This window comes from Solanum lycopersicum, chromosome 9 (genome assembly GCF_036512215.1).
Source record: "Solanum lycopersicum chromosome 9, SLM_r2.1".
Classification (NCBI taxonomy): Eukaryota; Viridiplantae; Streptophyta; class Magnoliopsida; order Solanales; family Solanaceae; genus Solanum; species Solanum lycopersicum.
In genome coordinates, this window is record NC_090808.1 from 13,267,749 (window position 1) to 13,289,998 (window position 22,250).

Genomic DNA, 22,250 nt, shown 5'->3' on the forward strand with positions numbered 1-22,250 from the left:
AGCTAATAAATTTTAAATAGTTAAAAAATTGTATCCGTTAAGCCTATAGTTAAAAAACTATTTTAGACATACTCTTATAGTTAAGAGACTATTTATGTCATTTTCTCAATTAAAGAAATCAAAACCTCAACAACTCTGATAAAAGAAATCAAAGCATCCCCATTATAATGCATTTTCTTAATATTTTTTCTGTACTCCCTATTGCGCATTTAAACGAATATAAATGCATAAAAAAATATGCTGTCATGTTTTAGCAGTTCAGATTGGCTTGTTTCAGCTGCTAAGCTGAAATAACTGTTAATCACTTAACTTTTATGCAAAAATAACTAAAATAAGCCATGATTAACTTTTATGCATAAATAACTAAAATAAGCCGAAAGTCATCGGTTAGAAAACTTGTGACATTTGACTTAAATCCATCCAAACAGGCTCTAAAGAATCTCTTTTCAGTCGCTCAGGAACAATTATGAGATTCTCTAGAGCAAGTAACACATTTTTCTTTAGGCAGTCATGGGGAAAGACTGAACAAAGAACAAACTGTATATAGCATGAAAACAACACAAGCATTGATTCAAACATCAAAGGGCCTGCCAATATCTTACTTCAGAATAGGAGTTGCAACATATATTTTTCAAATTAGCTACAGATGAGTAGCATTCTGAAGAGCAACATATATTGTTATAAACATCTGTCAGGAAGCAGCCATCATCATCCTGATACCAAGTGATAATGTGAAAAAAAAGTGTTACTATAACGGTCTACGCTACAGGTTCCCCATAAAAATGAGAATTGGATATGAACAAGAGAGTACTTTTAACGAACTTCCTTTACAGTGATATTAACTAATGTTTCCTTCCTTTGTTTTGTTTATTGGTTAGTGACTAACATTGTTTCTGTTCAACACTTCTAATCCCTGACACTGAGCTGGAACAGCGAGTGTTGATTTTTGCCTGCTTACTGTGAGTTCTTAGCCTTCTTTGCAGCAAAAAGTTGGCGAAGGAAAGCAAATTTTCCCTTTGCTCGTGCAGAAAACTCAACAATAGTACCATTGCTGGCAACCGTCTGCTCCACTGGTTCTGTTGCCAGTAGAGACGGTGAGGGTAGTGGAAGTGTGAAAAGATATGCAGTAAGCATCCGGATTATCTGGCTGAAGCTTGGTCGCATGTTAGGGTCTTCCACCCAACATGATTGCATGATAAATGCCAAGTCAGGAGAAATATCTTCTGGAAGACTAGGTCTCTCTTGCTGCATTTCCAGTTCATAAACCAATTTAATACATAAAGCAACACGAAGATCATGTGTTAACTCAGAAGAACTCCAGAAAAAAAAAACAATCAGTATCGCATGGAAAAAGTCAAAAGACAAATGATAGTTTAGCATACACTCTTCAGAGTTAAATGTTATAACTGCACCATCACTATAAAAACAAAGGAGATTATCACATCTCATCTAAGAGCACAATGTTACTTGAGTTAACCTCATATACACCTAACTGTAATGCATGGATATCAACGAATGTTAACAATGACTTTTGCAACAACAGTTATCAAACCGAATTAATCAAGAGAAAGAATCCCCTGAAGCAGACATGATCTTGATCATCATACAAATGTAACTAGACAATTACGCACCCCATGTTGTAGAATTTAAATTAAAATCTGTGACATGCATAAACAAATGGTTTCGGGCATTTGAGGACATTCCTTGAATTTAGTTCTCCATCCGAATTTGCTTGTCCACTTTGACTTGGTATGATTAACAAGAGAAGCGTTAGAAACACGGCTCAATAATATTTGCATCACAGAAAAATAGGCAACTGTATTGTTATGAGAAGAAACGAGCCCCTTTAAGAATTTGTGATTGTAACAAGGGAAGCAGACGATATTTCGATGCAACTCCAAAAGAAAAGTAGAAGTTTATCGGGATAATTGAGGCTAAAGACTCGCTTAATTCTTAAAGCATGTTTAAAACCTGAATCTTGGTGAACCGCAGGTGGTGTGCTTTGCCTCACTAGTCAGTGCTTCAATGCGTGAAACAAGGTCCTAAGGTGAGTGCATCTTCACTAATGGGCTTTGTCTTTAAGAGCACAATACTAGACAATGGATATACTTGACAAATTGAATACATTTGTTGTTAGGTAAACGGCATGACTGAACTTCTAGTGATTAGGAATAAGAAACTAATAATACAAGAAATCTAGCTTAGAATCCAAAAATCTAAGGGTATGTGTTTGGTATTTTCCAATTTTCTCATGTTTGATTGATCAAAAAATGAGGAAAATGAGTTTCCTAATGGAAGTAGGGAAAACAAGTTTCCATTAATAACTTCTAAGTTTATTGTCTCCACCCCACCCACTCAACGTCCCCAACCCCCATCACTTGACAATTCCACCCCCTCCACTCCCACCCCATGCTCACACATAAATGCTCTTGGAATATTATTTTTTTACTTACCCAACATTTTTGGTAGAAACTATTTTTCTTCATACCTAACACACCTAAACTACATCCTTTCATCTAATAAAATAGTTAAGTCATTGAACTTGATTAATATGATATTACCTGCACACACTCACATATATATATATATATATCTTAATTATAGCTTTTCATTTCTTATCCCAAGTAATTAGTGTGTTATTATAGTTACATTTTTATGCATTACCTTTTTACTTCTTATTTTTCCTTTCATTGGTGACTTTCTTTGCTTCAGTCCACGCTTTACTCATGTTTTGAGCTTAAAGCCACAATAGACAGATAGTTTTTGCATTTTTGGCTTTTGAGTATTATGGTCGGATAGCAAAGAGGACCTGGTAACATTTATTTCTCAATGCCATTAAGTATATCTTTATTAACGTTGAGAGTTGAGACACAATATAATTAAGTAATAAAAAAATGTGCTCTTAAATATTTAAACTCTTGGAAGAGATGGTCGTACATTTAAACATAATACTAGAGCAGGCAAGAAATTCTGGGTACAAATCTCACAGCCACCACCAAGCAAGAAAAATATTCAAGGAGTTTGGCTAAAATTAAATTAGGCTCACATGTGAAGAGGCGTGTTGAGACAATATAATTCAGTAATTAAAAGTGTGTTCTTCCTAACCGCTTAACCTTTTAAATGAAATTGTCACATCCTCCGACACTTAGTACCCTTTAGTTTGAGGTGGTAAAATGTTCTTCGATGTTAGATACAGAAATGCTACTTATCATGCCACCATTTATTAGACCACCTAATACTTGAGAACTTTGTAAGGATATAGCTGCAAGCGAAAGAGGTCAAGTTGTGAAAAGTTGAGTGTGGCTCACTTATCATGTGTAATCTTATCATTATTGTTATAGAATATTGTAAATATATTCTATTACCTTATATAGATAGGAGAGATATGTAGGATATTTTCTTACCTTTATTGATGTTTCTTTCTAGTGTATATATACATGTAATGTTGATATAATAAAGAATGAATTCAGTTCTATAAACTATATGGTATCAGAGCCAATAGGGCTCCAGATTTTGGTTCAGAAACTTCAAAACTTTTCCTAGCATCTTAGGAAAAGGTTTCGGCTACTTGGGTTTTGGTAGAATACCTCTAGGCTTTCTGTCCCAACATCGTTTCATCTGTTCCAACGTACTGCAGGATTGATTTTTGGTGTTAAAATCACTGCAGGATAATAATTCTTCACTTCCAGGTTTGGTTTTTATCCTTTGCATCTGTGACATAAAATCTGGAAATAGCTTTGCGCTATTGTGGCTGATGGGACCAGTTTCGTGTCAGATTTTTTTATCCTTTACTTTTCTTGATCAATTTCTTGGACATACATTAGTTAAAATGTCTGATGATAAATTTGCCATGACTGGAATTGTTCCAGCATTGTCCAAAATTATTAATAATAAATTAAATGGGTCTAGTTGTTTAGATTGGAGTAAAAAAAATTAGGGTCTACTTGCGTAGTGTTGAAAAGGATGACCATCTTATCCAAGATCCTCCAACTGATGATATACTAAAAAGACTTGGCTTAGCTAGACTACTCTTGCAAATTATAAACTCTATTGACAATGAAGTTGTTGGTTTGGTTAATCAATATGAGTTTGTGAAAGAGTTAATGGATTGTTTTGAGTATTTATATTCTGGCAAAGGTAATTTATCTCAGATTTATGAAGTTTTTAAGGCTTTCTATCGTTCTGAGAAGGAAGCTAAGTCACTCACTACATACTTCATGGAGTTCAAGAAAACATATGACGAACTGAATGTACTTCTACCATTCAGTACTGATATCAGGGTGCAGCATGCTTAGAGGGAAAAATGGCTATAATGAGTTTTTTAGCTGGACTCCCATCTGAGTTTGAGACTGCTAAATCACATATTCTATCTAGTTCTGAGATCAACTCTCTCAAAGATGTTTTCAGTCGAGTGTTGCGCACATAGAGTACTCCATCCAACCTACAAACCAATGTGCTTGTTGCAAAAGGAGGAGAAGGAAGAAATAACGCAGGGAAATGGAACAACAATAATATGCAAGGAGATGGAACGATAACAATGATGCATGAAAATGGAATCATAACAATAATGCAGGAAGGTGGAACAACACCAATAACACTGGGAGATGGAACAATAACAAAGGAGGTGACAATGATGCTGGGAGATGGATCAACGAGAATACTTATCGCTATTGTAAGGAACCCGGCCACATAAGGCGAAACAGTAAGAAATTACAGAATCGCAACCAACAACTTCAGACTCAGACTGCCACTGTTGTTGCCACATCTAGTTCACCCTCATTATAATCTAGTGGTGAAGGAAAGAGATTGGCCTAGGAAGATGATATGGAAACCAAAAATTCCCTACAAAGTTAACTATTTCATCTGGCTTCTGGCCAAAGAAGCAGTGTTAACTCATGATAACCTGAACAAAAGGGGTTACCAACTAACCGCTGGCTGTTTTTTATGTGAGGAACAAGCTGAGACAATCAACCATCTTTTTTTGCACTGCAAATGGACAGATCAGCTTTGGAGGATGTTCATCAGTTGGAAAGGGATTAGTTGGGTCAAACATGGAAGTATTGCAGACGTACTAAGATGCTGGAATATGGATGGTAATGTGAGCAAGAAGGAAGAAAAATGGAAGATCGTCCCAGCATGGATTGGTGGTCAATCTAGATTCAGAGGAACAAAAGGTGCTTTGAGGGGACTCAAATCAACATTCAGAATCTTAAAATGAATTGATTAGGCCTTTATTATTTTTGGTGTGAGCAAAAACTACTAGCTCAAACAGAAGATACTTGTGATGTTTTTAACGTTTTGTAAGGCACGAAACTGAATCACAATTTGCAAGTTGTAATACTTTTCAAGGGGTACTACACTATGGTTGTAATATACCTGTGGATATATAAAAGTAAAGTTACCATTATCAAAAAAAAACATCTAGTTCACCCTCAACTGTTACAATCTCAACTAATAAGTATGCTAGATTTACAAAGAATCAGGAATCAATGAATGAAACACTCTAGCCCGTGCCCTTACTGAGTCAGGTAACAAATGTCTCATTTCCTCCTCAAGCAGCTGGATCATTGATTCGGGTGCCACAGATAACATGACATGTAATCCCAAAATATTCTCTAAATTCCGGTCACATGAAGTACCATCCACTGTTACCATAGCTGATATATCTAGTTATGCCATTGAAGGATCTGGAATCGTAAACACCAGTTCATCTATTACTTTGTCCTCTGTTCTAGGACCACCTAGACTGTGAGTAAACTTACCAAAGAACTACAATGTTTTGTCTCCTTATATCCTGATTATTGTCTTTTTCAGGATCTTATGACGAAACAGATTATTGGTAAAGGATATGTATCAAACGGTCTCTACATTCTTGATGAATGGGCGCCTCCATCAGTTGCTTGCTCCAGTATCGTCTCGTCATTTAAAGTACATTGTCGTTTGGGACATCCTTCTCTACCAGTTTTGAAGAAATTATGTCCTCAATTTCATAATGTACCTTCAATAGATTGTGAGTCTTGTCATTTTGCAAAACACCATGGAAGCTTGTTAAGTCCTAGGAATAATAAGCGGACTGAGTTTGCTTTCAAGTTAGTTCATTCTGATATTTGGGGACCATGTCCTGTTGTGTCTAAAGTTGGGTTCAGATATTTTGTTACTTTTGTGGATGATGTTTCCCGAATGACATGGATTTACTTTATAAAAAATCGTTCTGAAGTGTTCTCCCATTCCTCTAATTTTTGTGCTGAAATTAAGACACAGTTTAATGCTTCTATCCATATATTTAGGAGTGATAATGCTAAAGAATTCATGTCAACATCATTTCAGAACTACATGAATCAATATGGTATTCTTCATCAATCTTTGTGTGTGGATACACCCTCATAAAATGGAGTAGCTGAGAGAAAAAATAGACACTTGCTAGAGACTGCTTGTGCTTTGCTATTTCAAATGAAGGTAACCTAAGCAATTTCGGGTGGATGCGGTATCCACAGCTAGTTTTTTAATTAATCGCATTTCATCCACACTGCTTAATGGGGATATTTCATATGGTGTTCTCTTTCCGAATAAACCATTATTTTCATTAGAGCCAATGGTGTTTGGAAGTACTTGTTATGTTCGTGATGTGCGACCCTATGTTACTAAACTAGATCCAAAGGCTTTGAAGTGTCTTTTTGGGATATTCTCGCTTACAGAAGGGTTATCGGTGCTACTCTCCAACCCTTAACAGATACATGGTGTCGATAGATGTGGTGTTCTCTGAGAGCATTTCCCTTTTTTCTTCTCCTGACAGTTCTCCTACTCAGAGACAAGAAGAAGAAGAATGGTTTATTTATAATACCACTCAACCGAGCTCAAAACACCATAAGGAAGTTTGTGGTAATGTTGAGCAGTCAACTGAGAATGTGTTTTCTGATGTTCATCCTGCTCCAACAAAGCCACCGATAATTCAAGTTTATTCTAGGCGACAAGCCACCAATGATACATGTCCTGCACCAACTATATCGTCATTAGATCCTCCTCCGATCAATCTCTCTCCAACAGAAAATCTTGACATTCCCATTGCTTTTCGCAAAGGTAAGCGTCAGTGTCAATCAATATATTCCATTGCTAATTTTATCTCATATGACCACTTGTCTCTTGCATCTTGCTCTTTGATTGCTTCTCTAGATTCCATTTTTGTACCCAAAACAGTTCAGGAAGCTTTGAGTCACCCTGGGTGGTATGATGCAATACTCAAGGAGATACATGCTTTAGATGAAAATCACACTGGAATTTGGTGGACTTACCAAAAGGAAATAAGGCAGTGGGATATAAGTGGTTTTTACGGTCAAAGTAAATCCTAATGGTTCTGTGGCGAGGCTTAAAGCTAGACCAGTGGCTAAAGGATATGCTCAGACTTATGGAGTGGATTATTCTGATACTTTTTCTCCGGTGGTCAAAGTCACTTCCATTTGCTTGTTTATTTCTCTAGTTGCTTCCAAGAATTGGCCGTTACATCAGTTGGATATCAAGAATGCATTTCTTCACGGGAATCTCCAAGAAGAAGTATATATGGAGCAACCACCCAGTTTTGTTGCTCAGGAGGAGAATGGGAAAGTTTGTCACTTGAAGAAATCTTTGTATGGTTTGAAACAAAGTCCACATTCTTGGTTTGGGAAATTTAGTGAGGTAGTTCAGAAGTTTGGTCTTACAAAGAACAAATATGATCATTCGGTCTTCTACAGGCAATCAACAACTGGCATTATTCATCATGTTGTACATGTTGATGACATTGTCATCACTGAGAGTGATTATGCTGGAATATTCTCTCTCAAATCTTTCTTGCATTCGATATTTCACACGAAAGAATTAACACAACTGAAATACTTCTTGGGAATAGAAGTAAGTAGGAGTAAGAAGGGAATATTTTTATCTCAAAGAAAGTATATCCTTGACCTTCTTGAGGAAACAAGAAAGTCAGCAGCCAAGCCTTGTAATAATCCAATGGTTCCAATATGCAGCTCACAAAGATGATGGTGACCCTTTCGATGATCTAGAGAGGTACAGGAGATTAATTGGAAGACTAAACTATCACACTGTAACTCGTTCGGATATTGCTTTTGCAGTTAGTGTTTAATCAGTTCATGACCACGCCTACGGTAAAACATTGGGCAGCTTTGGAGCAAATATTATGCTACTTGAATGGCGCCCCTGGACTTGGCATAGTATATAGTAACAATGGACATACTCGCGTTGAGTGTTTTGCAGACGCCGATTGGGCTGGATCCAAGATTGATAGGTCTACTACTGCTATTGTGTCTTTGTGGGTGGAAACTTGCTGTCATAGAGAAGTAAGAAACAAAATGTTGTATCTCGATCCAGTGCAGAATGCGAGTATAGAGCTATGGCACAATCCACTTATGAGATTATGTGGATACATCACCTCTTAAGTGAAGTTGGATTGAAGTATCCCACACCTACGAAACTTTGGTGTGATAACCAAGCTGCTCTTAATATCGCCTCAAATCCAGTGTATCATGAAAGAACTAAGCACATTGAGGTGGACTGTCATTTTATTCGTGAAAAGATTCGAGAAAACCTGACTTCAACGGGCTATGTGAAGACTGGAGAGCAACTAGTTGATTTGTTCACAAAGGCAATGAATGGAGCTCGAGTTACCTATTTGTGTAACAAGCTGGGCATGATTAATATATATGCTCCAGCTTGAGGGGGAGTATTACAAAATATTGTAAATATATGCTATTACCTTATATAGATAGGAGAGATATGTAGGATATTTTCTTACCTTTATTGATGCTTCTTTCTAGTGTATATATACATGTAATGTTAATATAATAAAGAATAAATTCAGTTCTATAAACTACAAGTATCAAAACCTTAAAGACCTAACCTGTGCAGCTTGAGTGCCTATTCAACTTCTACTAATTTAGGTATTGTACATCTCTATTTTCATGTGATGTGATTTGTCATATAGACCCTTTTATATACACAAGCGCTGCATTGCGGAACAATAATACCTATTACACTTACTTTCAGATCCTCTCATATCTGGTCTCTCACTCATCAAAGCAATTACTCTCTTAGGATCAAACTCTTTCTTTCTCCAAACTCAATTTTGTAAAAGGCCTTGACAAATTAAATCAGTCTCACCACCACCCTATTGTTCCATCTCCTAGCCCCATTGAAAAGACTAATAAAAACAACCAACAAATAACTAGTTCTTAGCACTAAATATGTTGAAATAAGCTATATGAATCCTCTGTAAATCCCACTTCGAGCTTATGGTCTCGTGGTATGAGCACAGCCTGTGATGTGTAGTTAGGCACATCCACAAGTTCAATCCTGTCACTGATAAAAGTATGGTATTTGAGTGGAAAGAGGTTGAAGAAATGACCTAGTGTCCACCGAATTTCAAACCCTTTACCACTGATTCTCGGAATTTTTCTATTATTAAGAAGATGAATTGATAGAACTCTGGGAGAAGAACACCCTAACAGCTAGCTCTTGAGGTGCGAGAGCCCAAGGCTATATAAGCCCTACATTAGCTCCGCATTAAATCAATGTAAGATTTTAGTCTCATACCTTGTAATAGGATCATTACGAACCACCAGCTCCACATTTGTCATCCTAGACGGCTGTGCGTTAGACCATTTCTATCCCCGAACCAACACTACAATACCAGCGTCACCATTTAAGGTGTGGCGGGCACGAATGTATAGTGGGTGGGTCTGATAACAATGCTACAACCCAACCACACCCCAAAAGCTAGCTATTGAGGTGGGAGAGACCAAGGCTTTATAAGCCCAACATCATGAATTCTCTGTAGCCATAACATTTCCAATTATAAGAAAATGAGTCTTTTACAACTGACTAAAGGTTCTCTAGAATAGAGGATCTCTCCAACTTCCATTTATCTTTGTGAAATTAGGTCTTAGGCCTAACTCACACCCCAAAAGCTAGTCAAAGGGAGGAGGAGTTCACCCATTTCATTAACCACTGATGTGGTACTTTTGTTTTTCTTTAACAACTCACCTCACGCCCAGTGCTTAACATCTGGTGCGTGGACAATTTTGATTTTGGGAGGCCTTAACATCAGGTGAGACGGGTCCTGCTTTGATACCATGTTAAATAGGTATTAGGCCTAACTCACACCCAAAAAGCTAGCTCAAAGGAAGGAGGATTGCCCAAGCCTTATAAAAAGTCCAGTTATCTCATTAACCACCAATATGGGACTTTTGTTATTCTTTAACAATCTTTAATTGAACATATAAACCTCTAACTTAGACTAAAAGTACCCATGGCAGACAAACAGCTGAGATTATAAGAACTAGTGAACACTCTCGTCACAGCTTCAGTGATAAACACTCCAATTTAGAAGCACAACATAAGCTTCTTGGCATAAGCAAGCCTGCTTATCCAGTTATCATATTATCAGCTAGAAGGCAACCAATATATGTTCGGTTGAAGAACACCAAAGGATTTAATAGCAGCAACTTCACGTTGAATTATTCTTTTTCTTTTAGAGAGAAAGTGATGTACTTTTATTAAATATGTACCAACAAAGCAACTCTGCATTATCATTCGATGAATTATTCAAAACTAGTGAGGGAAATCGTTGATCGCATTTCCTCTAGATTAAATGCAAGTGGTGGGCAAGTGCATTTTTGCTCTCCTTTTGTGGCATTACTTGGGTGATTTTCCCCATTGCGGAAGGACTTCTTCGTTAGTTGGAGTTGTTGTTACTATTAGAATAGAAAAAAATAAGTATTTCCTACTTAAAATAGGAATAAGAATAAGATTCCTAGTTGAAAAGGATTCTAATATAGTGTCGATAAATAGGGTGTCAATGTGACAATTTAGATATACAATTCAATAATATTTTGCCCATATATTTCTCACATGGTAACAGAGCATTGGTGAGAACTTCAAGTCATCGACGTCAAATTTCGGTCACGACAGTGGGACTGATTTGCGTCATCTTTCGTTTTGAAGGTGTTGTGCAAACGACAACACTGTCATGAGGATCGGGAAGCTCGGGCGACCAACCCCAACTAGACCCACTGGAAAATACCCCTCCACGTGCCCCCACGCGCCGATCGGAGGTGGAAATTTTTCAGCGAGATCTGGTCACGCACCAACGCGTGAGTGCTGCTCTGGTCACTTTTTTTCAAGCAATTTTCTTTTGTTGGGGGTCGCCTAGTATTTCTGACCACAATCCGGCTAGTTTTCTCTAGATGCGATCACTGGAATTAGGGTTCCGGTGAGTTTCGAGCAGTTTTCGGGAACATCCCTGCAAAATCATAATTTGCAGGCCAGTGTGGGCAAACTCCAACAACTTCTAATATTTTCAGACTAGTGTAGCACTTTTCGGCAGTTTCTAGCATGTATACCAGTCTATGGAGCATAGACGAGGGAGAGAACGTTTTGGAAAACCTCAATCCATGTGTAGTCATTGTCATAAATCTGCACACACTCGTGACATATGTTATATTTTGCATGATCCACCACCCACTTATGATCCTGTTGTTCTAAATGAATAGAGAGAGTTGATTTGGTATCGTGCAAATAAACAAACATCTCCACAAGTAGTTTCAATTGCACAACCTGATATTTCTGTTGCGGGTAATTCTTTTACTTGTGTGTCACATTCTAGCACTCTTGGATCATACGTCATAGACTCGGGGGCTTCTGATCATATCTCTGTTAATAAATCACTTTTGTTGATATTGTAAATTCACAATCTCTTTCAACTATTCCTTTAGCCAATGGGATTCAAACAAATCCAAAAGGGATTGGAAAATCCAAATCCGTATCGTCAGCCACCCTAGACTCTATTCTTTATGTCCCTAATTCTCCTTCTAATCTAGTATCGTTAGTCGTTTGAGAAAGCCCTACATTGTAACATAACTTTTTTTGATTATTTTTTTCATGCAGGACCGTTGTACGGGTCAGATGATTGGAGCAGGACATAAATCACAAGGCCTTTACTATCTTACCTCATCTAATTCCTTAACAACATGCTCCGTTACAGATTCCCCAGATCTAATTCACAAACGTTAAGGACATCCAAGTCTATCCAAACTGCAAAACATGGTGCCTAGTTAGTCTAGTTTATCCACATTAGATTGTAAGTCGTGTCGTTTTGGAAACACACTCGTGCTATATTTTCACGTAGTACTGAGGGTCGTTCAGAGTCTATTTTTTCATTAAATCATTCTTATATTTGGGGTCCTAGTACAGTCAATTCCACCTTAGGATGTCGTTATTTTGTTAGTTTCATTGATGATTATTCGAGATGCACTTGGTTTTCTTAATGAAAGATCCTTCTGAGTTATTTTCTCTATTCAAATTTTTCTGTTGAAATACAAAATCAATTTGGTGTTTCTTTTCGTACTTTCTGTAGTGATAATGCCTTAGAATCCTTATCATCCCAGTTTCAGGTATTTATGTCTCACCACAGAATTATTCCCATACACTCCTCAGCAAAATAGTGTCGCCGAAAGAAAGAATAGGCATCTCATAGAGACGGCTTGCACTCTCCTCATTGAATCCCATGTTCCGTAGTGTTTTTAGGGCGATGCAATCGTTTCATCTTGTTATTTAATTAACATAAAGCCTTCTTCTTCTATTCAGAATCAGGTTCTACATTCCATATTGTTTCCTCAGTCACATCTCTATCCTATACCCCCTCGTGTCTTTGGGAGCATATGCTTTGTTCATAATTTAGCCCTAGAGAAAGATAAATTAGCTCCTCGTGCCTTCAAATGTGTCTTTCTTGTTTACTCTAGAGTTCAAAAAGGGCATCGTTGTTATTCACATGATCTTCATCGATACCTTATTTCCGCTGATGTTAGTCTCAACCTTATTATACATCTTCTGATCATCCTGATGTATCTATGGTCTGACCCATACCTCAAGTTTTACCTGTGCCAACCTTTGAAGAATCTACGGTTACCTCTACATCTCCAGTTGTAGTGCCACCACTACTAACTTATCATCGTCGTCAGCCCTAGCCTCAAATGTTTCATGTTATGCGCCAGACCCTGCTCCTACTGCGGACTTGCCTCCTCCTAGCCAAGCACTTGCACTTCAAAAAGGTATACGATCCACTCGAAATACTAACCCACATTATACCTTCTCAAGTTATCATCGTCTATCATCACCCACTATGCCTTTGTGTCGTATTTGTCATCTATTTCCATCCCTAAAACTACAGGTGAAGTACTTTTTCATTTTGGATGGAGACATACTATGGTTGATGAGATGTCTGCTTTGCATAAAAGTGGTAGTTGGGAGCTTGTCTCCCTTCCTGCAGGTAAATCTACAGTTGGTTGTCGTAGGGTTTATGCAGTCAAAATTGGCCCAGATGGTCAGGTTGATCGACTTAAGGCTCGCCTTGTTGACAAAAGGTATACTCAAATATTTGGGCTAGATTATAGTGACACTTCCACTCCTGTGGCTAAGATAGCATATGTCCGCCTTTTTCTATCTATGGCTATCGTTCGGCATTGGCCTTTTCATCAGTTGGACATTAAGAATGCTTTTCTACATGGTAATCTTGAGGAAGAAGTCTATATGGAGCAACCACCTAGTTTTGTTGCTCAGGGGGAGTCTAGTAGTCTTGTATGTCGATTGCATAGGTCACTCTATAGTCTGAGCTTGGTTTGGGAAGTTCAGCATAGTAATTCAGCAGTTTGGCATGACTCATAGTGGAGCTGATCACTCGGTGTTTTATCGGCATTCTGCACAAAGTCGATGTATCTATTTAGTTGTTAATGTTGATGATATTGTTATCACCGGTAAGATCAAGATGGTATCACTGATTTGAAGCAACATCTCTTTAAGCATTCCCAGACTAAAGACCTTGGCAGATTGAAGTATTTTCTAGGTATTCTTATCACCTTACAGTCTAGTTGTGGTTTGGAGCTTGTTCCTCTACCTCCAGGAAAGTCTATAATTAGTTCTCGTTTGGTATATGATGTGAAGGTTGGCCCCGGTTAACAGATTGATCACCTAAAGGCACAACTAGTCCCCAAGGTTATACACGGTTTTTTATCTTGACAATGGTGATACCTTCTCCCTTATATGGTTATTGTTCATCATTGGCCTCTCCACCAGTTAGATATTAAAAACATTTTTCTTCATAGGGATCTTGAAGATGAGATATATATGGACCAACTAACAAGCACTTTGTGGATTGAAGCAATCTCCTCAAGCATGGTTCAAAAAATTTAGCATGGTTATTCAAGAATTTGGCATGATCCGTAATGAAGCTGGTCATTTTGGGTTTTATCATCACTTTGGTCCAAGTTGTGCATGTACTTGGTGCTATACACTAATGACATAGTCATCACAGGCAATGATGACGAGGGAATTACCAAGTTGAAACATCAGCTTTTTCAGCACTTTCAGACCAAGGATCTTGGTCCATTGAGGTAGTTTTGTTGAGGTTGCTTAGATCCAAATCAGGTTCGAAGAAGAAAGGAGAAAAAATACTATTGAATCGTAATTCTACATTTGTCACCGGAGGTTCCCAAGTCTGATGGCATTGTTGGTTTTCGCAAACACTGAAGGAAAGAAGATGGCTCAATAACAGCAATTGGTATTGCCAAGTCCCTAGCCAGTAACAAAACAAGGGATATATGTATGCACCAGCTTGAGGAGTGTTACAATCCTTGTGAATATTCTAGAATAAATGTAAATATATGTAGTTAATTTACTCGTATTGTAATTAGATATTGACTTCCTTTCCTTTTAAGGACATGTAAACAACCACAATGGCTTGAGGAAATAATCAAGTTGAGTTCTCTTATTTTTCTCTTCCACTTCACATCTATGAATCTAAAAATGAGTTCAGCCTTGTCTATATTGTTTTTGCACAAGCCAAAAGTGAATAGTAGATCAAGAATTTCCAATCCTCGGGCAAGCCAAGCTCAAGGGTTGGGATTCTTAATGAAGTTGCTCCAAAGGGTGGCTGTGTTTACAGTCATAATCAAAAATAACAAAGAGCATACTCGATTGTACTACAATAAATATACTAAGGAAAAGCTTGATGATGACAGAAAACCCTTTGTACCTTAAAAGCAGCAGCATAAGCAGCTTGCAAATTCGACATTCCCTCAAAAGGCATGCGGTTTGTCAGTAATTCCCACAAGACAATACCAAAACTATAAACATCGACCTTGTTATTATAATGCTTCTTCTCCCCCAGACGCAATGTAACAGTGCTGTACAACTGCAACAACAATTAATACAGATAATTGGGGAACCTTGAAAATTTAGGATAAAACATAGAAAACGTATTGAAATTGATCCAAGTAAGAACATATTTAAATGAATAAGTACAAAGAGAGAAAGGACAAAAGATTTGAACTTGATAAAGGCACTAGAGCACCATCATATCACAAAATATATAGTTAACTCATGAAAGTTCATTGGAGAATTACAGTAGGAATATCACAAAATCAATACACTTTTGAGGGCGCCAAATTACCAAATTAACCAAGAAGGATAGCAGTTTACAAGGGGATTTGGAAAATGATGACAACAACATAGAACAGCCTTAAAGATGATAAATTGGATAAGAATATCATCATGCCAAAGTGCACAGTCCATTGTGACCTTTGGAAGTTAAAAAGGAAACAGTTCAAGGCTTGATTCAGATCAAGACCATAAAATTGTGATTCAGAAATCAGAACAGAAAAGATATTAAAAACTACACAGAATTTCTTTTAAAGTTTTCTTTGGATAACTGAAAAATTCCTGGGGAACAATCACACGATTTCGTAACTCGGTGAATAATGGACAATCCTCCTCACCCATTCTGACTTAAATATCATGCTTTTGTATGTAGCAGGTTTCAGATCAGGCACTTTGCTCTTACCACAATCAAATCCCTGGGGGCATAGATTTCATTTTTAATACTACCTCCATCCGCTTTTAACCTTTTTTAGAGTCTAACAATAACTTTGACTGACATTTTACGATATATTTTAAAAGGAATCAGTCTTCATAAATACAACCAAATTCATTAACTAATATTATATATTGAGCACAATCACATGGATTATCAATGCTAACATCATCCTCACCGATCCTAAATAGAAAATATCCGATCGCCAAGCTCAGAACGATAGCCACAAAATGCTGAACAGCCAACATAAGCATATACCCAATGTCGAATTGATCCCAAAAACGATCGCCGTAGCGAATCTCGCCGAGTTCCACTTACCACCGACGGTCAAAAAGTGTAAAGCAGAGGAGCATTTATGGCGACGCTAGCGGCGGCGGTGACAGCATTCAGTTCTCCAGAAAGGGTCACTTTTTTACCTCAATAAAAGGTAATGTGCATCATTTTTGCTTTCCGATGTGAGTTCTTGCCAATTTGGGTTCTCAAAGCAGATAGATTTTGGGGGAAGATGATGGGTGTTTTGTTGATTTGTTGGGCAAGTATGGACCTTTGAAGGTGGAGAAGTTCTGAGCTTTTGCTATAGAAACAGGAGGTGAAGAAGATTTTGGGTCAAGTTAGGGGTTAAAATATATAATCGGGTAATTTTAATTAAAATCGGTCAATTCGGGACTTTGCGTCAACATAGGGGTATAAATGTTGAAATTAATAACGGCAGGGGTAAAAATAACTTTAATTTAACGGTAAGGGCATATCAACCAATAAAACAAAGTTGAGGGGTATTTTTAACCCTTTTCGCTATATTTTTTTCATCCTATTGATATGTGAAAATTGGAATTTTAGTACTTTTCCTGCAAATTTTAAGTATCTATTTTTTTTGTTTAAAATATCAAATTATAATCCAATTTAACTTTAAAAATTAATCAAATTGACTTTCAAAAAGTGAAACATGTTAAAAGTGGATAGTGTATAAGTTGAGGAAACTCCTTTTGCATGCTACAATTTCTAGGGGTGGGTAAATAGGATGTAAATTTGGTTTTCAAATCATTACATTTTGTTATCACTACTTAGTCATCCAATAGGTTCTTTTTAGTAGTAGTTATTTTTTTGTAATAGTGCAGTTTTTCATTCCAACTATGTTAGGAAGCCATGTCCTAGTTTCTAGGGGTAGTTATCTTATAAGTGTTGTATTTAAATCTGTCTCTGTTTGTCTTGTATTAAATCTATGTTTGTTTGTCTCAGAAAGAGAAGTAGAAAAGTAATTTTCGTTTTTGAGTACTTTAACTCGAGAGATTGCAGGTTCTCTCTTAATGAACCGCACCATAGGTCGTAGAAAGAAAACTTCAGATTTTATCTTGCAGCGTTCCATAACTAGATCCAGAACACGGGATCATAACAATTTGGTATCAAAGACAGGAGTTATGAGACATTAATTTAAATATCAACTCATATAATTGGTGAACTTGTTCCAAGAAGAACGTGCAGCCAATTTGGCTAGACAGGAAGCAATAAATGCTCATTTGGATGTACTCACATAGGATTTCGAGAATTCTAAGGTCGATTTTGATTCATATGAAAATACAAGACTTGTTCGCGATTGGAAGGGAAAAAATGAAGTGGCAGGAGGATCGGGATCAGAAGTAGGAGGAAGTTTCATCATTCCTCGACATACAAGTTGGACTTCCCACGATTTGATAGCCAAGAGGACCCTTTGAGATGGTTGAACATATATGAACACTTCTTTCAACACTAACAAACTCTAGAGAAGAAAAGGTTGGACTTGCTTCTTTAACGCACAACTTTGGTTTCTTCAACTAGAGATAGATATACGGATACCTCAATCATCGTGGACTGAATTCAAATTTCAATGTAACCTTCACTTTGGGCCACCAATCAGAAGTTAGAAATTGGGAGAATTGGCTAAATTATGCCAAATCGGGTCTTTGACAAATTGCCCAGAAAAGTTTGAGCATTTAATTCGCAAGCTAGTACACTCACTCGGTCTCAACAAATTAAACTTTATAGATGTGGTCTTACTGCGCAATTGAGGTAAAGTTGCATAATCCTACAAATTTGGCTATGGAAATGAGTTTATCGCTGACTTTATGAACACAAGGAACAACCCATTTGTTCGCAATCATTAGATGCTTGCAAATCCAATACAACAGATTTCTCACCTCAACAACATGCCAGATTTGTGAAGAAACTAACCAGATCTGAAATGGAGGAAAGGCGACTTCAGGGAATTTGTTTGAACTGTGATGAACCATTCACCCGAGGTCATCAATTCAAGAGATTATATTGGATTGACTTATAGACGATGAGGAAGAGTTTGTTGGAGAGGGAAATACTAATTTCTGCACTTAGTGCTTGAGAACAAGTGCAATTTGAAGAAGGAGAGTTATGCTATCACTCCTTAGAGCCTGTTTGGCTCAGCTTAAAAGCTGGTCAAACTGACTTAAAAGCTGGTTTTTGACTTATTTAGTTGTTTGGCAATACTCAAAATAACTTATTTTAAGTTAAAATAAAAACTTATTTAAGCCAAAAGTTAAAAGTTGCGGTAGGGGTGCTTTTTTTTTTAGCTTATAAGCTGTTTTAAGTTGACCACATTTTTATCTTTTTGTGCTTAATATTTTTATACAATCTCCAAATTACCCATATAACCCTAACATTTCTTTCTTCCATTTTTCCCTTTTCACGTTTGACATAATAACTTCAGCACTTTTATCCAAACGCATAACTGCTTATTTTAAAAATAAGTTTTAGCTTTTTTAAAAGTACTTTTTTAAAGTTGTTTTTATTAAGCCCATCCAAACGGGCCCTTAGTCATCCAATAGTTACAGTAGTAGTTTTTTCTAGTAGTAGTTATTTTCCTGTGATAGTGCATTTCTCATTCCTGTAATGTTAGGAAGTCATGTCCTAATTTCTAGGGGTAGTTATCTTATAAATGTTGTATTGAAACTATTTGAGACAGCAAAAAAGTATTTTCAGTTTTTGAGTAATTCAACTCAAGAGATTGCAGGTTTTCTCTTAACTAACCAACATTACACCATAGGTCGTAGAAAAAAAACTTCAAATTTTATCTTGCAGAGTCCAATAACTAGATCTATAACCACGGATCATAACACATTCAATGTATCATATTTCACCTCTAACTTGCAAAGAATTCTGATGGGTCACTACTTGAGCATATATTCCTATGCAGCAGGTAAATAATCCTATTCCACATCATAATTCCCAGCCTTTACAAATCTATCAGATGAGAAATTGCAAAGTGTAGTCTTCTCAATTTACAATAGTGGAATTATAGTTACTGCCCTAACCATTTTATCAACCATGTAAATAATTTAATCTTTCATACAAAAAGATACTGATAAATGCATATAAGATAATAACAACCAACAACCTCTTTTTTTTAAAAAAAAATCTGGTAACAATATAACAACCAACAAATTTCAAAGAGGGGTTGATTTACATGCCTAATGGAGCAAACTAAACGGTTCACTCGTGATATTATCGGGTTGATAAACACGTGCTTAAATAGATACAAACCTCAGGTGCCATCCACCGGTATGTCCCAGTTTCTGCTGTCATCATCTCTGTAAGGGTCTCTTCCCTTGCTAACCCAAAATCAGCAAGCTTCACAGACTTCTGATTGGCCGTGAGCAGCAAATTGTCTGCATGAATGACATTTCACATGTGCTCTTTCTTAGACATGAGAAGATTAAAAAAGAATGCACATTAATGAATTCAATAGGGAAGGTAAACAGCTGGTGATGCCAACTTAAGAATATACTCCAAGTTAGCAGCATGAATTGAACCACACATCAAGGGAAAATATCAACTAAATATGAGTTTGATATCCTCTGTTGGCTTTACTACATTTGAGATTCTTTTTACAAGAATTAAAAAAGTGAGATAGCAAGCGATGAAGTGATAGGTGGAGCCAGAAATGTATACCACAATGTCTGCACTAATAACCTCTTCCTTCAATGGTATTTAGATTACTGACCATAGTAGAGCCAACATAAATTTTAAGATAACCCAGAAAAAAGAACTCTTCCAGCGGTAAAATATTGATGGATAAAAGAATTTAGTCCAAAAAACATAATATTTGGCCTGTTTAACATTTCAATGAAAAACTACATTAACAAAAAGAAGAAATTCTTCTACAGTCGGCTAGCCAAGTGGTACCAGGTTTTAGATCTCTATGTATAATGCCATTGGCATGTAAACATTCCATGGCCCGAGCAATGTCAAGAGCATAATTTATGGCGACGTGTAGGTCAAGCACGTTTGGTCGAATGCTGACTAAGTACTTCCGAAGAGACATTCCAGGCAGTAGCTCTGAAACTATAACCATCAAAGGATCCTTGCAAGCTCCAATAAACTGCAAACATGAACCATCATGTGAACTGGGCCAAAAATGTAAAAGGTTTAGCACCAGTTACATAATAGGCAAAGGAACATGAACTAACTACAGAACGTAAATAACCGTGTATGTGAATATTTACTAGCTAACACCTTATTGACTGCTAAACTTAACCAAAAAAAACTGTTCAAAGGAAGTTAAACACAACACTTTGAAAAGATAATCAGAATATTAATTTGGAGTTGAAGGAACTTGGAAGGAAAAGAAAAATGATACTTACTTTTACAAGATTCTCATGTTTTACTCTTGACATCATAACAACTTCCCGAACAAAACGGCCTTCAAGTGCAGATCTTTCTTCTGAGGTGTTACCACCATTAAGAACTTTTATTGCAACAATTTGATCACCATACCTGGAGAGACATGAAGCATTTCTCGCTAGATGAAAAATGTACGATAAATCAGAGCAGATAACAAAAAACACAAATGTTTTTTATATCTTCAAGTAGTTAAAATGACAGATATTGTCAGGTTTGACTGCTTCACAAGACAAAGGAAAATATCCACACTAGAAACATCACCAGAAGAAAATAATTACTCGCAGTTACAATGTAAGAATCAATGAATGTATCAATTTCCAATTGTAAGCCCTTTCCAAATGGCAAGCAAACTCTCACATTACATTTTCTTAATTATATGACAGTAGCCTACTAGTAAACCAATGGAACAGTGTCACAATGGTCAATCACCTACAGCATGATCCACTAGTTACAGGCTTACAACGTCACAAGTTTGAAGTAGGAAATGAAATGTGGCAGAACACCAGAGATAATCAGCTCTATACTGTTATTGCAACCTTCCGAATCTACAACGAGAAACTGCTATCTGAAATCATTAGCCTAGGTAACATTACAAGAACAGCGCCACCTACCTTCCTTCATAAACTTTTCCATGAGCTCCCTCACCAATTTTCGTTCCAATAAAGAGTTGTTTTGGATCCACCAACACTCTCTCATCAATAGATAAGTGTGTCGAGGGTACTATTGATCCATTACGCGAAACACCTTCAACATATTTATGTACACTACCAACAGGATTTTCTTCCTCTTCTCTTTCTCTGCTCTTCTCACTGCAACTCATAGTTGCGAAATTCGAATCAAATTATCCCTGAATGCCTCATTCTCAACCCTCACACACTTTAAACCTATAAATTACTTGCAAACAACCACTTTTACCCCCAACACTGAAAAGTCAATACTATATTCTCATGCTACCACATGGATATTTCATACTAGACTAAACTCCAACCCTCATATGCAAACAAAGCTTCTTCCTTTAATACTTGTTCAATACAACTTTCAAACAACTCAAACCAAATATTGACTCCAAAATTCACTTTGATTCAAAATTTCAACCAACTTTCATCGATCTGAAATTGCAAAAGAAACTCAAGAATCGCATAAAACCACAACCCCTTTTCTTGATAAAAAATAAAAGACACAATTTTTAAACAACCCAAGAACTAGCAGTCTTTAAATACCATAAAGATTAAACCCCAAAAAAATAAAAAACAAGAATCTTCAAAGAAAGCAACAACAGAGAAACCTATAGTGGTAACTAAATACTATAAAATTTTCATGCATAGTTGAGGACCTAACAAGCAACTTTGAAGACCCCTATACAGCTTTCAACTTTACTCTTATTTTTTGTCTAATTATATTTTGGTTTGTTTTTTGGTCCCTTTTTGGGATGGGGGTGGGGTTAGTGGGTTATCTTTGTTCTGTACTACAAACTCTTATCTACAAATAAAAATACAATCGCGTTCTTGTGAAGAGTGTATTTTTCTGGTAATGTAATCAGTGTTTTTTTTTTTTTTTAATATAATGTAATCAGTGTTGAGAGTGTGGAAGTGGGGTGGGGAGGGGTATATAAGAAAGAAAAGTAGGGGAATAAAATAAATATATGACT

General features: G+C 36.8%; 1 protein-coding gene across 1 annotated transcript; it reads right to left on the reverse strand.

Moving 5' to 3' along the window:
- Window positions 1-566: 566 nt before the first annotated feature.
- On the reverse strand, window positions 567-22,233 carry LOC101256798 (serine/threonine-protein kinase STY13). The gene is made up of 6 exons (XM_004246226.5): window positions 21,214-22,233; window positions 20,563-20,695; window positions 20,105-20,300; window positions 19,463-19,587; window positions 15,080-15,238; window positions 567-1,245 (listed from the first exon to the last, which is right to left on the reverse strand). Exons 1-6 carry the CDS (start codon window positions 21,420-21,422, stop codon window positions 955-957), a joined length of 1,113 nt encoding a protein of 370 aa, XP_004246274.1. The 5' UTR covers window positions 21,423-22,233; the 3' UTR covers window positions 567-954.
- Window positions 22,234-22,250: the final 17 nt, after the last annotated feature.